General features: G+C 41.3%; 1 protein-coding gene across 2 annotated transcripts in view; it reads left to right on the top strand.

Moving 5' to 3' along the window:
* Window positions 1-16829, top strand: part of LOC128803902 (amine oxidase [flavin-containing] A-like) — a 34265-nt gene that overhangs the window by 1072 nt on the left and 16364 nt on the right. Inside the window, exons 1-3 of one of the 2 annotated variants that reach the window (XM_053971237.1) lie at window positions 9164-9229; window positions 9310-9452; window positions 10562-10699. In XM_053971237.1, the coding sequence (XP_053827212.1) occupies window positions 10682-10699 (18 nt within the window). In that variant the 5' untranslated portion in view covers window positions 9164-9229; window positions 9310-9452; window positions 10562-10681. Of the gene's footprint in view, window positions 1-9134; window positions 9230-9309; window positions 9453-10561; window positions 10700-16829 lie in introns of those variants that run through there. The other variant, XM_053971236.1, reaches the window with a different exon arrangement.

Genomic DNA, 16829 nt, shown 5'->3' with positions numbered 1-16829 from the left:
AGGAAGAGTGTGGATGTAGATTTCCTTGCTTTTTAGTTGTACCAGATGCCTGGTAATTTTCCTGCTAGAATGAGACATTTGGTCTTCATCCTTGGGGTTCCTGTAATGCACAGAGTGTCCTTAGGGAATTACCACCCGTTCTGTGTGCAGCTGATGGCAACATCCTCTTAATATGGTTTTTAGAGCTCTGACAAGCTCTTGTTCCCTTCAGGGTGCCTCGTTCCTCTGGGTCCCCAACCTGTTGTAGTGTTTTAGAAAATGCTTTGAGCATTTCTGTGTGATGTCTTGCCTCACTCATACAAAAACAGTAAGTTACTTTGCAACACCTATGCCTTGGACCAAAGACTCTGGGGATTGAAATGGAGCCAAGCAGAAAGTTTCACGGTGCTCACGGTCCCTGAAAATTTGTTGGTGGCATGAGGAAGACAAATAAACATGTCACAGCATTTGTGGGGTACAGGGACAGTTTTCATGCCAATGGAAACTCCATGCCAGTGGCATAGACATTGGTGTCTGCCTGTTGTGAATTAGAACAGGCATAATTTTAAGAAAACAGCCATTGAAAAATAGACAATGAATGCCTTATTTAATAATTAATCCATTTTTACTCTACACTGCTATTCATAGCTGGGGGATTAAACTCTGATCAGCTTCTGGTCTGTTTTGCTTTTCTCACAGCTTCTCTGTCACTGCCATTCCTGCACCAATATACCTACACCTCAGTTCTGCAAGAAGTTAGACAGTGCTTCAGTGCTTTCTGGTCTTAAAAAAAAAAAAAAAAAAAAAAAAAAAAAAAAAAAGAGTTCTGCTTTTGGTGGAACATATAGTAAAACATGCTCCAGTATGGACAGGATTTCCCCTCAACATCTCTCTGATTCCAGTGTTGACTTGCTGTTTGTATCTGTGAAATTGAATTTGCAGTTGACTTACCTGGTGAGATTTCTCTCTCCTCTCCTTTTATTGTATTTTAAATACTCATTACCTGGTGCTTGCAGGAAAGGATAGGAAACTCTGAGATAAACTAGCTCTTTACTACAAATACATGAAATCTGTATGAGGTATAAGCAAATACATGAAATCTGTATGAGGTATAAGCAAGGTGCTTGTTCTATTAAGTGTGAACATCCCAGCAGTGATGGTGTGGCTTTTAAAACTATTTGTCCAGTATTTGTGAAATGAAGCTCAAATCCTGACAGGCAGCTCTGGATTTGTCTGTTTCTCAAATCAAAGCATGGTCCTGGACAATGAATTTCTGGACAATGAATTTCTGAACGTGTTCTGCTCATCCCTGCTCCTGGCCTCTGCATGCATACCACAATGTGGTCATTCCAGGGACACAGAATCCCCTCTGCCTGTAGGGAGCTGCAGTCTAGAGGTGGAGGGAGCTTCTGCAAGGAGTGCTTTGGGAAGAAAAAGCTTTTGGAAGAAATCTCTGCTTGGGTGGCTTCTACCTCTGGAATTTTCCTGCTGTACCCCATGGAATTGTACTCAAACTGTCCAGGCTGCATCAGCGAGTGCCTTTGCACCCTGTAGAGAGGGAGCTGCAGAGGTTGGGATAGATTCCTCTTTCCACTTGGGCTTGCATGTTAAAAATGTGGGTTGTGGCCAGTAAAAGCCCCAGGCACGTGTTTGTGTCACTCTTAATAGATAATGTCCCCTGTAATACAGTTAATATTGATTATAGCCTTTTATACCCAAGCATATTAAATAAACTGGTGCCTGAAGTTAAAGACTTTCCCCATACCCACAGGGAGTTTTTATTTCTATGGCTCAAATATTGCTCCCATTTTCTATTTATAGGGTTTTCTACTGAAGTGAAGAGTGCTGTTTTGGATTGATTTTGACATGATTGGTTTTACTTGATTGTGTGTTTGTTGAAACCCAGCAAGCTGATGGCACAAAATGTAAGGAGGGCCTGGGTGCTCAGTCACTCCTCAGGCACTGCTCATGAACAACTGGACAGCATTAAGTGCTCAGAGAGTTTTGACAGAAGCCTCAGATACTTCAGCTTGTCAGATCTGAGAATGACTTCTGTAATTTCTCAAAACTTTCTAACTGACCTTATTGGGGCATATTTTCACATGGATAACAAAATGTGCTATGTTGACTCTACCCTGCCAAATTTCAAGTTGCTGCTGCAACTTCCAAAACAGGCATTAAAAAAGGGCATGATTTTTCAAAATCAAAGAATATGTTTTCCCTAGGCATTTAGAAACAGACAGTCAATTTTGACCAAGATTTTCCAGCAGAAAAGAATCACAAAAAAACACACCCTGAAAAATACACCCTGAAAATTCAAGCTTAAATAGTTCCAAATTTGGAAAGAAAAAAAAAAATAAAAAGAAGAATGGAAGCAAAATACCTTAACTTTTTTTCATGGGAGTATATTCATGTGCCAGCCTTACCTCATGTGGAAGCCAATTTATCAGAAGACTACATGGAGAATTAAAAATGTTTGTCTACATAATGCAAACCAGAGAGGCAGCAGATATGGAGAAGTATGTCCAGAAGCAGAGAAGTCAAAAAAATCTTGTATGGAAATATGGTTTGGAAGAAATTTCAGCACGTTGTGTTACAAGTACAAAACACAAGAGAAAACCAGACATAATTGAATCTGACACTTAAGACTATGATTTGCTGACATGGATAGTTTTTATTTCCACAGAAAAATATGTTTGTTTTTATCTAGAAAAGAGGAGATTGTGTTGTTCTACAAAATCAAAGCTGAGATTTCCCAGCCATGTGCAGGAAACAGCACTGTTTTCTGCTGCACTTATGGAGGATTCCAAGGGCCACAAATAGTAGGAAAAGCTGGGATGTAAAAATAGTAGTGATTAGCCTTTATATAGAAATAAAACATATGATATATTATTAAGACAGTTTTGTTTTTCTCTCTGTGGAAAGGCACTCTGTGTTGGCATCTCCAGCTCCACAGTGTGTGATCGACAGCCTTACCCCTCGAGCTACCTACGCCTTGGCTGTGGGCTCTGAGTGAAAGACTGAATAATGAGGAAATGCAGATTTTCCTTGATTGCCATCCTGGCAGCACAACTTCTGTTGTACACTGCCCTGTTTGTTTTGACAGCGTGCCAAGCTGCTGGTGGGTGTTGGTGTCAGATAAACTGTCAAACACACAGTTGGTGTGAGATAGAATCAGCCTGACCTGTGTAAATCTGGAGTAGTTTTCAATATTTTTTTCCCCCTACTGTTACTTCTGTATTTACCTGGGATTTGACCTATTGGAATGTAATATTTGATTAATAAAATGTATTCTCTGTTTATCACTTTGCATTTGCCCTGTGCTGGGTTCCATCTACCTGGTTCCTGCCTTCCTTCTTTCTAGATCCAACTAGAAAGGTGGTAATCAGTGATAAAGTTGTCATTTAGTAACAGAGATTCCTAAAGACCATTTTTGGGGATGCAATAATAAATAACAATATTTCACAGAGCTCTGAGTTCCCAATGTACTCCTAGCAAGCTGTCATTATGGCAAAAATTTACAGCAGGAACAAAACTCCCAGAATCCTGTACAAAGTGTAATGGATGCTTTCTACAATAATTGCAAATAAGCAGAAGTACCAATTTCCATTTGCCTCCTTCATAATGTGTTCTGCTGTTTTGCTGTTGAAATCTTATGAGTGTTATTTGCCTCAACAAGCAAAAGAAACAGCCAAGTAGTTAGGACAGATCGCTAAAAATGGCCTCACATAACAAAACCAGGCATGGGACAGGCATTATGTCTTTTCTGGGAATACCAGCACTGATGTTATTGGTATTTGTGGTGATGACATTGATCATAAGTTAGCAGCAACATTTTTTGTCATTCTTTTTTAGTTAAAAGTCACCATTTAGGTAATAGGAATTTATTCTGCACAACACTAACTAAAAAAAATTGTCAATAGTCATAACATGTGTAATTACCATGGTTGTTTCCATTAGCAGGTGGGATCAAACTGTCATAATTTTAACTGCTCATTTTAATTGGAGGAAAGATGTCGCATTTCCAACCTTGTGCTTATACTCATTAACGTTTTTCTGCCTTTGTTTTGGGGGAGGACATTACTTTGGGGAAGGAAAGTTTACTGCAAGGAGCTATGGACATGAAAAATCCCAGTGGGTGTGTGTGGAGTGGATTAATCCTTGGGATAGAATTCCCTTTTCCTGCCCACTGCATTTCTGCTAACATTGTCCATGAGAAACTGTCTTTGTGCCCTTCAGAACAAGGCTTGCATCTGTAGAAAGCATTTAGACAGTGATGCCATTGAGACCAGTAAGTGGCTTGTTCTCCTTTGGACAATGTACTCTGTAATACAAAATATTTATTCTCTTTTGGTTAAGATCTTTGCTCAGTCAAGTGGATTTTTTTTTTCCTAGAAGGGAAAAAAATAATGATGAAAAAGAGATTAAATAGATTTACCTGAAAAGGACAAAATACATTTACTCAATCTCTCTCCAATACCAAGTATTCTACAAGAAGGGACATGAAAGAAAGTATGGCAAGATAAAACAGGGTTTCTGACAAGCAGAAAATTAGTGATGTTATGGTATTAGGCAACACTGAAGTAGAAATAAATGTAGACTTGTGATCCACACTGTGCATTCTTGCTCTTTTGTGTGGATTTAAGATGCTGTTACTGAATTAATAGCACTGTTGGCTTGGGGTCTTTTTATATTTTCAGTGGCAATTTAAAATCTTCAAGTCAGTGAAAGGAAACAGTTTTTTCATTCGCAGCTTTCTGTGTGTTGTTGCCCATTAGTGGGTCCTCTGGTCAAACTGATGTAACTGAGCGCATTTTAACTGTATTTTAATACTTAAATAAATGCTGTGATGTACACAAAAATTCCAATGAAAGGGTAATCAAGGTTGCAGGAGAAAAATAAAGAGGTGAGAAAGGGAAATTCTACCCTATGGTCATGGCAGAAATGTTTTGCATCTCTCATTGACAGGTTAATTTTTACTTGCCAAAGGGATTTCTAGCTGGAAAAACGAGAGCTGATTTTAAGGTGGTCATTGCCAGGTTTAATTACTCAATTGTGTTTAGAAGAAGTTGGGGTTTCCATCAATGAAACAGTAAAAATAATCACATTGGAACTTTAATAATGATATATTTCCAATTCTCTTATTTTACTGATGTGTATTGGAAAAATGAGCAAAAAAATTCTTAAAATTATTTCCCCACTCAAGATCAGAAAAAATGTAGGGATTTTACAGAATGATTTTCCCCCTTTTTCTCAATTAAATCTTGCTAGAACACTGCAGTAATGAGTTAATCATCTTTCTCACAATGTGGCTATCCCATGTTGTGTACAGTAGGGTGGATTAATAAGGATTTTATGAAGGAATCTTCTGTATTTACAGAGCCTAGATTTTGAAAGGTATAACTCTACACTGTTAGTATACAATCACTAGGACATTTCCAATAAAGTTAACTTTTTAAAAACTCTCACTGTTTGTGCTGCAGAACTCATCTCTGCTCATATGCCCTGTATCAACCCCCAAATACTGAGGCAACTTGGAATTATTCTCATAAATCTACACTTATAAACACTTCCCTACAGAACAAGGAACCATTTTCCACATTACAGGACTCCTCTGGAATCAAGTTCAAGTCTCTTAAGTCCCAGTGTTGTTCACTACCTGTGGAGTTGAACTTTTCTTTCCTGTGAGGTAGAGATGGGCTTTGTTGTATTACAAAATTCAGTATTGTTCAGCATCCTTATGTTTCAGTCATGGGGTGTGTCTTGTTGGCATCAGTTCATCTTAGTTTCTTTTCTTTTCTTTTTTCTTTTCTTTTCTTTTTTTTTTTTTTTTTTACTGTATATGCAGTGTTTTGATGCACTTCAAAGGGCTTTGCTTGTGGTAGCATTATGACAATTTTCTGGCATGAAAGCAGCCACAGTATGATCTGTAGCAGCACCAATTCTGAGTCCCTAATAGCACTGCAAAATCAATAGGAACAGAGCTTTCCTGCATGGCATCTTCAGAGGAGGGGAGCTGCTTGTGAGATTTCCATAGAAACCCTTATGGAGGATGTCTGGCCTTGTTTGTTCTCATTTTACAATAAGTGAATTTCCACAGCCAGACGCTGCGAATGAGCCGTGCTTTTGGCAGGCTTCTTCCATCTTGCTGAGGCAAGTGGTGTATTTCTAATTCATGGAATTAGGGGATATCTGGAAGGAGTTTATCCAGTGATTTGGGGTGGTTTCCAGCTTTATCTCAGGGCTGCCCTCGGGGGAGGTGGAGGTGACACAGCCACAGCTGTGACAGGAATGTCTGCACTGAGTCACACCAGCAGGCACTGGAGTGTTTGCATTGCCTGGTCTGAGCACTGAGCCCACTTTGGCCTGGAATAGTGTGCCTGTAAGGAATGGTTTGGGTCGGAAGGGACCTTAAAGCCCATCTCATTCCACCCCCTGCCGTGGGCAGGGACACCTCCCACTAGACCGGGTTGCTCAAAGCCCCATCCAGCCTGGCCTGGAGCACTTCCAGGGATGGGGCATCCACAGCTTCTTCCCTGCCCCCTGGGAGTTGCTGAAGTTCATGGTGTCCTCTGGGATGGAGATGATGTAGAGGAAGTGGGAGGATAGCTCCTGAGCAGGCAGGGATGAGGCAAGCAGCAGGAAGGGAGGTGGTCTCATTCCTTCCTCTCTCTTTCTTATCCCATCAATCAATCACTCTCTGGTGTTCAGTCCTGTCCAGGATATGGGAACAGCAACAAAAGTCTTGAAAACTCAAGTTATGGAGAAGATGAAGGGTAAATATGCAGTCAATTTAGAGGTTAATTGTGTATAAAAAGCACAGAGGCTTCATCACCTGTGGGGTGTGTGAGATGAACCTGTGGAAGCACCTGGACCTGGTACACTTCAGTCTGACCAGGATGGAGCTAAAGAGGTGGGTCCAACAGATAGAGATGGAGACAGACATAGAGATGCTGTGTGTGGATGTTGTTCCTAGTCTTCTGTTTTGAAAGAAAATAGTTTCCATGCTTTCAGCAAATAAATGTGTAGTAGTAATCTTAAATAAACATATTTTGTATTGTTTATACTTGTGAGTCATGCCCTCTCCCAGTTCCCAGTAAGCCATTGCTGTCTCAATGTATTTCTTGCTGTTTTGTTTCCCAGTTTATGAAGCTTCACAGCCTTTTTCTTCTTTTTTTTTTTTTCTTTTTTTTTTTTTTTTTTTTTTGACCAGTTTCTCAGATGACCATTGGGTTAACAGTAGTGAAACTTAACTGTCTGTAAGTCTGGAGAACAAGTACAATTTAACAGGCAAACAGGTTACAGAACCTCAGTCACATTCAGACAACACATTCTTCATCCCTTAGCAGCCCTTCTTTATTTGGATACATCCCATAATTAAGCTATAATCCAGTAGTGAGTTTAACTTCCAACTCAGTCCACTGTAACCATTATTCTTCCTAAACTACTGTGGCAGGAATAGAGCTGTTGTATTCAGCATGAAATTATGGTCTTAGGCACCAAAGATTTGCATTTAATTTTTTTTTTTCATACCTAGGCTGGACTTCTTTTGGCTTCATGTTCAATTTTTTTCAAGGCGTGTATATCTGCAGTAAACTTTCTTACAAAAGAATGACCCACTCATGTCTGAGTGTCCAGTGGTATTTATACAGAATAGAGAATTCAGCCTATTATTTTATATGTGTAGGATATCCACTATTTTGTGACAAAACCTGCTGTATCTCTTGAAATCTCATTTTTCTGCATATAAAAAAATATATATTTGTAAGAAAATATTGTAGTTTGTGTTTTCAACATCATAGATTTGTGTCTCCTACATCTCCTACATTTATGTTGGGGAGGAAGAGAAACCATCACTCAATGGATTAAGGAATTAGCTAGAAAAAAATTGTTTCTAGAGTTTCATGGAGGAAAAAAAATATCACTGAAATAAATTAGATCAATTTATAAGATATCCACTCCACTGAAAAATGGCTTGCAATCTAAAAAATTAAATTATTAAATAGATGGAAGAATTTAGTATCATTTTGCTCCAGCAGCAATCTGAAGAATATGGTGCAAGGGTGTAAAGTTACTTTTAGATGAGTATGAAAATCATATATATAATTTCTGCCTATGTAAGACATTTGAATTTCCTCAGGTCTGGTTTCCAGTGAATAGTGTTCCACTTTCCCATTAAAAGATACTATGCATAGGAGTTTATGGTCAATTCTGCATTGCCCTTAGAATAAAGGACTACATTTAACTCTCCCCAGAATGATTCCTCTCCCCTGGTCTTTTCAGACATGCCTTCTTTGTAGACTCACAAAAAGTTGATTTTAATCACATTTCAAGGTAGTGTAATAAACATGAGGGTAATATTGTTACTCCTGCCTGCAGGGTAACTTGGAAGTTCTGATCAATAGGGCTGCCTTTTGTGTACTTAAGGAGGGGAAACAACTCCCAAGAAACAATGCTTCAGTGCCAAATTGGCCTGCAGGGCACTGGCATAATCTGATTTCACCAACTCATGATTGCTTTTTACAATTTCAGCTCACATCTGTCAGGAGCAAAGAGGTCTCCTGTCCTATTGAATTTTCAGTTGTCTCTAGTGGCTCCATCACAAAGTCCCATAATTAGATGATTTTTGCTGAGACCATAATTCCACTTATAAAGTATCTACATGCAGCCTGTTTGATTGTCATGGTCAAACTGCATTGCTGAAAATGAATCCTGACAGGGAAGCAGACTTTCCTTCTGCATGTGAATGAGGCCAAGGGACAGCAGAGGAGCAAGAGCTGATGTGGCAGAGGAGCATTGTTGATGTCACTGTGGCACTGCAAGGCCCCCAGGCTGGGTGCTGCCTTTCCATAGGCTGCACAAATGAAGAGTAGGATATGTGTCTGTCCCTTAATAATTGAAGTTTTGCTGCTTTTAAAAGGCCAAAATGCCAATCCAAGGAGGAAACTTCAGTCTGTGAGTGGTTATTAAATACAACTAAACAGCAGCCACAGGATTTCTGTGGTGAGATACCATGCAAAGCTCCTAACTCCTCTCAGGGATTTTTGAGAACAGTCTATTGAAATCTCTGACCTTGAAGTTTTGGTTCAGTTTTTGACCATGAATGTGGCTGGTTGCTGCCACTGGCTTTAATGCACTTTCTCTTTTTTTGATAGGTTTGTCAGCTGCCAAATTGCTGTCTGAGGCTGGGGTCAGCGTGGTGGTCCTTGAGGCCCGGGACAGAGTGGGAGGAAGGACATTCACTATCAGGGTAAGTGCTGCATGAGGTGAGGACTCCCACTTGTGCTGGTCTGCAATGTGACAGATGTCACTCCTGTTATTTTGACCCAGGGAACTGCAATTATTTTGATCCAGGGAACTACAGCTTCAGCTCAATCCCTCAGAAGGTGACAGAGCAACTAATCCAAAAGTCATCAGTCAGCTTGTGCTCACCAAGAAGAATCCCTGCTTGGCCAACCTGACAGCCTTCTAAGGTGCAGTGACTGGCTTAGTAGATGAGGGAAAAATTAATATTGTCTACGTAGACTTCAATAATGTGTTGAAAACCATCATCTGGGACCATGAATGTCAGAGCATTTCCCCTCTTTTTCCCATCTCCCTTTGCATACTGTAACAGGCATGATAACTTAGAGCCTGAGCTTAAGTTAACAGCATGATAACTTAGAACATGATAACTATAAGAAGCAGCCTGAGCAGTACTAGGCATCATTATGACTCAGACATATGTTTTAAAATGTCTTAAAATTATATGAAATAACACTTCTGCTTCTAAAAATGAATTGCATCTTGATTTCCATTAGAAAAAAAAAAAAATGAAAGAAATGAAGAGTCACTTATGGCACATGGTAATGTAATACAGACATTACCTCTGCTTCCCACCCTGGAATTGAGGGAGGTGTAAATTATGTCAGGTGCCATTGCTGGGGAACCAGAGATAAACAGTGGTGTTCCAGCAGAAATCATTGTGTGTGAAACATGGAACATAAACACCATCCTTCTGTGACACTGAGAATGCCAGACTTAAAATACTTACTATAAACAGTGTTTAAGAGTTACTGTCTTGGGAGATCAGCCTGCTGTAATAGTGTGCATCCCTTCTGCTTTCTTCCCACTTCCCAAGTGAGTGGGGTGCTGGTCTGAGGGGTGCATTGAGCACCTTTCATGGCAGGCATGGCTGGGGGTCCCTGCCCAGACAGCAGCTGGAGCCGAGGTGTGCAATGCTGGAAAGGAGATTAATCTCCTGCAAAACTGCAGTGCAGTGCTCAGCACCTGCAGCATTAAGTCTAAGCAGGTATCTAGAGAGAGAAAACAAGCCTTGATGCTGAAGGTGGTTTCAGCTGCAGAAATGTTTTGCAATGACAAGAAATGTGAATTTCTTGAACATCTCCAGGGGTGGTGACTCCACCACCTCCCTGTTCAGCCCATTTCAATGCTTAACAACCTTTCCCATGAACAAATCCCTCCTGACTATCATACACATACATTCCATACACATTCAGTTTGGAACAATTCTTTCTGCTTCTAGATGTTTGTATTGGGGAGCTTCCTACACAGCTTCTGATTCCTGTATTCTTTTTCACAGAATGATAAAGTGAATTATGTAGATGTAGGTGGATCTTATGTGGGACCTACCCAAAACCGGATTCTGCGACTGGCAAAAGAGCTGGGGGTGGAGAACTATAAAGTGTATGTCGAGGGCCGCATGTTCCATTACAAAGGGGTAAGTATTGCATTTCTATGCTGAGGTACCCAAAGGTAGCACTGAAACTTGGAAATTACTGACAGTCATCAAAAGGGTTTCATTTAAAACTCACCCTTAGTAATCCAGACAGCACCTGCTCAAAGTGTTGTTATTCTATTTTAACTTGTTGAGAGTGCAACAAATGGTTCTTATCTTCTTTTTAAAAGTGTTCAGAAAATGCAGCTGACAGTAGCTAAAAAATCTGGGATGTATTTGCCACATTGTTTGTGATCATACCCTCCAAAGAAGTTTTGCCTGAAATTCAGGAAATATTTGTTCAGAAATAAAAGCTAAATTTAAATTAAAAAAAAATAATAATTTTGATGGATAGTATTGAATGATGATACTGGACAACAGTATTATGGAATTAGCCTGGGAGCAGGATAATATATGTTGCCCACATGACTGGATTCACATGAGATCTCTCCCAGTTCCATAGAGTGGGATTCATCTCACAAATGGGTGTTTGGAAGTTAATAATCTAATCTGAGATTCTGAGCTTCCCTCTCCAGCTAATGGTGACACACAAGCCCTTCCCAAGAGTCACCAAAAGTTTCACCTCTGAGATGTGGGGCAGCAGGAGTCCAGGTGGCCACTCTTGACCAAGTACTGGTGTGGCTGAAGTGAACAGGAATGAAACCTGTCCTCAGAGCAGATTTCCAGCCCTTGTGCCAGATCTTTAGCCCACTGATTTTTTTGCACAGGTCCTACCCAGGACCTGCTGCCAAAAACAGTGCAGGGTGAGAGCAGCAGGGAGAAGGACAAAGAAAGGCTTAAGATTCATAGGTGTGAGATGTGACTGTCAGTAACCATAACTCAAAGTATTATTTTAATTTGCAAACACCATCACTTTCAATTTTTTAAAAAAATATTCTTTAGTTTTGGCACTTAACAGACTCTGGCAGAACTTGAATCCTATGTGAGTCACAGTTAACATACTTGATACAGACAAACCATCCTATGTGATGGATCCTTAATTGGTTTCATTTCTATTACCTTCCCATTTTTTTTCCTAAGAATTAGAGCGATGTGTTCACGCTGCAAAGTTTTACCATCTGGTTCTGCAAGCACTACTTATTGGGCAGATTGATGCCATGCTCATAAAACAGGCACATCTTAAATAATTGCACAGCCACTTCATCATACTAAAAAACTTACTTGTCACCCCCTCATGCAAAATTGATGTAATTCTACAGAAAGAGGGATGGGATGGTTTGTACCAGCAGAATGTTTGTCCCACTCTAATTTAAGCTCAGGCATGAATATCTCAGCATCCTACAAGGCACTTATCTTCTTTATGTTAAATAAAAGGCTCTAATGAGTTACATTACTTTGAGCCCTTAATCCATTTTGACACCAAAGCTGCAGCTTTTTATTGTCCCACATTGCATTATGCTCGTCCCTGCTAATGACCATGTAATTTTGTATGTTTTCTTTGAAGTGAAAGCATATTTCTAAGCAAGAGGCAGCATTATGAGCTATTCAGCTGGATCACAGGCTATGGATCAGTTCTGGATTTGTCATCATGGTCCTGCTGAGCTACTCAGGGTCCCAAGGGAGATGTAATTGTTGGACCAGGGTGACAGCAAAGGGGCTTTAAGGTCTCCCAGATTTAAGCACTGGATGAATAATAATGATGTTTTTCTTCCTGTAGGTCTCCTTTCTCCCACATCCTCTTCCAGTGGATTGTAGCCCTTTTCTTTCATTTTATTTTCCTCAGGTTTTCCACAGCTTTTTCTCCTTTCTTTTCCTCGAGACATTGTGAAGTCACCATGCCCTTTGATTTAGGGATGTATTGTTGAACCCTCTCTTATATCCCACTTCTAGAAGAAGCTTATTAAACTCCATCTGTGCAGTCCTGGCTGTTGGCTGGGCTGCTCAATGCCCAGGGCTCTTTTACCTTTCTCTCTTTTACCTGCCTGCTGCACACTGTTGCCAGGCTGGATGGTGAGGTGCAGGTGGGGGTTTATGCTCTCCCAGCTGCAGATGCACCCCTCACATTCATTAAAGATGCTCCAGGAACACGAGTGGCTGGGGTATTTCCTAGATGGCAGAAAGTGTTAGCAAAGAGATTATTTGATATTAAAGGATCATATCCACCAGAAATTAAATATTAATCTGAAAGATGAATGTTTTCAGCCTCTTGGGCTAATACACCATCAGCCATGGGCCACCTGCTGCCTTTTAGGTTTGAAAGGTCTGATTAAATCTTCTCCCCTTGTGTCTCAGCTGTCTGGTGTTTGTCTGGTGGCTGTCCAGGAGTGTGGAGCCAGGGCCAGACAGGAAGGTCTCCTCCCAAGAGCTTTCTCCAAAGTCTGCGATGTTGTGTGGTTTTGTCAGAGGGGAGAGGAAGTGTTTTGAGCAATGACCAAGCACAGCTTTAGCTGTGTTTGTGACATCTGTATGTAATCTCCAGCACCCTTGGATTAAGAGATTTTCGGTCTTCTCTTTACCTCAACAATCGGTTCAGCTCGGCTTTTTCTGAAGATTTCCAGGATACTGCTTGGATTGAGCTGGGAGAAAGTGGGAAAATGGTTTATCCGAGCAGCGGAAGCAACCAAGAGAAAGTGAAAATCCCCAGAGGGATTTAATGAGCTTCTTTTCTGTGACAGGAATTTTTCCCATATGTGTATGGAAAAATTCCACATACTGCAAGTTTTAATAACCAAATTGCTTCGTTGGTGCAGGTTTCCTTGGTAGTTACAGTTTCTTTGAAAATCCAAATATGTAACTATTGTTTATCTTTTTTTTTTTTTTTATTTGTTCCTTGTTTCTCATCAGATAGCATGGTAACATGGACTCCTTTAATGTCAGTCGGGATTTTTTTTTGTATCCTGCCCTTGTAAATCTGCAACTTAAAACTTAAGTGTTTGTTAGGAGCCCTCTTTCCAGCTAAATTTCTTTGTGGCTACTGTCCCATAGCTCAGCAAGAATGCTATTGGAATGAGAAAGGGCAGATGTGCTGGAGTTCTCCCTTCCCTGGGCTGGCAGACAGCTTGTTGTTTTAACAGAGGTCCTTGAAGCTCTGTGCTGTTTTCACCTTTTTAGTAGAAGACTCTAGAAAGTAAAGGCATTGGGCCTTGGTGTGGTGTTAACCTTCTCATGGAACTGTACTCCTCCAATATCTGGCAGCAGCACACAGCTCCAGGATATATAATATTACTTAATAAAGAATTATGATTTTCAGAGGGAGGGAGCACTTGATAAAATATGAGGATTTCTATACAGTGCTTCAGATTAGCCCTCTAGTCCTTTCTTTCCTTCATCCTGCCTTGAGATTAAGAGCTCAGGGTGCAGCAGGTGGGTCTGTGACTAAGACCCTGCACATCACCACAATCTTGCTGTTCAGGCAGGGATCAGACAGCCCCAGGCCCAGCACTGCTCCCAGGGCTAGACCTGCTGGAAGTGGGGACCAGGGAAGGATTCTCACCTGAGGGATCACACCTTGGGGAGCTGCTGATCTGTGCTGGGCACAGCCCAGGCAATCACAACCCCTGCTCTGGAGCATGGCGGATGCTCCTCCTGTGCTTCCTGATGTGTGCCCTGGCACAGCAGGCAGGAGACAGACTTGCCTTTCTCAAGTCTGGCAAAATTGTCTGCTCCTCTGGCACTATTTGAAACTTGGGGTGGTGTCACAGCTTGGGGTTAATTCCTGTAGTTTTGGCTACAAGCCCCAGCATAGCCCTGGACAGGGAAGGGACCTGGCAGAACTCATCTCTCACTGCCTTCTTTCTAACCACTGAGGGATGGTGCTTGAGGATCTTGTTTTCTTTGGATTGGTGTGGGGTAACTAATCCAAGCAGACAGATCTGAGGTCTGCAGGAAACCACTTGACACAGCAGGAAATGAAAAAAAGAGTTAGATAAACCCTGTGGGTCAGTCAGGCAGCCGTGTGCTAGCATGGGAGCTAAGCCAGTAGGTTATTTGCCTTTCAGTTAAGAAAACAGTAGTTCTGAAAATGATACATCCAGAACACTATAAATTTGTTTAAAAATGGAATATTGCAAGACCTCCCATGTTTGCAGTGAGCTCCTCTGTGAAACTTGCAGCCAGAGCTCTTCTGCCTAGCAGGGAGACAATATTAAAACCAAATTAATAACTTACCAGCCCAGCTCACTCAGGCTGGATTTACTCCCTGCTGTGGAGATACTTGAGCCAGAGAGAAAGTTGGAGAACTGATGTGTCTAAGGCTGTTGGGCTTGTGCTGCCTGATGGGAAATGGGATTTTCTTTCCTGGAATTTGCTAGAGTTGGGTTTCCTCTGATCCCATCTCTGATTGGTACAGCCCCACCACACAAGGGTCACTGTGTCTGTGAACTGTTTCAGCCTCTCTGAATTCAGTCTTAACCTCTTCCAGGTCTGCTAGCACTGTTGTATTTTCCCAGCTTTTCCTGACATTGGGCTCCAGTCCCACTGAAGTTGTGGGTTTTTTGCATGCAGAAGAGAGCAACAAGTTACACCAGTTGGCATTTTGTAGTTCTCAGGGAATAAAACATGTATTCCCATTGATCTCCCTGGGCTATGCCATTGACCAAAGATGTTTTAAGCTAAGGATAGGAGAGCTGTTTGCAAGTTACATCACTCTGTACAAACACAGTGACTTATCAGAAAGACTTTTGAAAAGAGATTTTCACTGGACAGTGAAAAACTGGGAACCTTTTGCTGCTATTCCTGATTGGAACAGGCTTATCTTTTTCCTTTGCCCCCCTGCAGTATCAACAGGACAGAACAGCAGTAATAACTTCTCATCCTGATTTGGGTGGCCTGACAGGATTGCACCCCATCTCTGCTGAAGGACAGAATTATTGGGGTTAAAGCATGTCAAGGAAGGAATGTGGATGGCACCTGTGTTCCCAGCCAGAATAAAAAGACTAGCAATAAATTAATTTTGAGAAGCAATGTTTGATGATCTTTTAAAAAAGCAAAATGTTGCACAATAAGAACAAAATTATTCGTAGTGTGCTACTGCTTGGTATCAGTATTTCCTAGTTGGATACAGCATTAGTTTATGGCAATAAAAGCTGTAGGATGCAGTATATCCCTTTGCATGCACTGTTTGGCCCTCTTTTCTGTGGCTGAACACAGTGCTGCAGCCTGGCAGTGAGAAATTGTCCTCAAGGGAAAGGAGGAGCCAGTGTCATTTCAAGGATTCCCCGCTGGGAGTTCACAGCAGCATTTACTTTGCTCTTGCCATGGCAGAAATGTTTTGCATGCAGGTGTGCACTTGCAGAAGGCTGGAGCAGCATCCCCCCTGCCACCTTCCTTCAGTGTAAGTCTGAAAAAGAACAAAATAGGGATAAAAGAGTGAAAAAAGTATGTGGTATCAAGATTGAGATTGCATACCCAGAAATCCAGAGGTAACCAACCACTTCCTGTTGACTTGAAAGCGCAACATTTGTGGAAATTAAAAAAAAAAAAAAAGAAAAAAAAAACAAAACAAGCAAACAAACAAACAAACAACCCCCCCCCCCCCCCAAAAAAAAAAACAAAAAAAACCACAAAAACCAAAACACCCTTAAAACATTAAACTTGTGGATCTCAGGCTGAACCAGCTGATGCTTTGCTTGGCCCAGAGCAGAAATTTTTGAGTCTGGATGGAACAGGAGAGTGGCTTTGCTGCTGCCCTCGCTGAAGATGATGAGGAGGAACAGCACAGAGTGACCTGATGGGCTCCAGAGGAGACAGGACCGGGCAGTGTCAGCCAGGGCTTGCTGTGGTCCCTTACCCAGATACATTTGCCTCCCCTACTGTAGCTATCCTGGAGCTGACAAAAGTTCACCAAAGTGTAGGAATTTCAGCATTTTACTGCTTTTGCCAAGTCTGAAAGCTCACTATGATCTCTGAGTTTCACCTTGCAGCCTTTATCTTTGTTATGATCTTTGCAGTGAAAAAGGTTCTGCAGAATATCAGAAACCCATATTTACACACAAATACACAATTATCAGTGTGGAAGATTAATAAATTCTCTCTCAACAAGTGTGAGGAAGGCATCTTTGGCTCCTGCTTTGTGTCCTCTATCCCCGGGTCCCCATTTCCTACATTTGAAGCACTGCAGCCTCTCTCGTCTGTGACCCTCACCTGCCAGGCGTGATGGGCTGGCACGGGCTCC

Source organism: Vidua macroura, chromosome 2, assembly GCF_024509145.1.
Source record: "Vidua macroura isolate BioBank_ID:100142 chromosome 2, ASM2450914v1, whole genome shotgun sequence".
Classification (NCBI taxonomy): domain Eukaryota; kingdom Metazoa; phylum Chordata; class Aves; order Passeriformes; family Viduidae; genus Vidua; species Vidua macroura.
The sequence above is the reverse complement of the archived record's forward strand: the minus strand, read 5'-3'. Positions and strand labels throughout refer to the sequence as shown.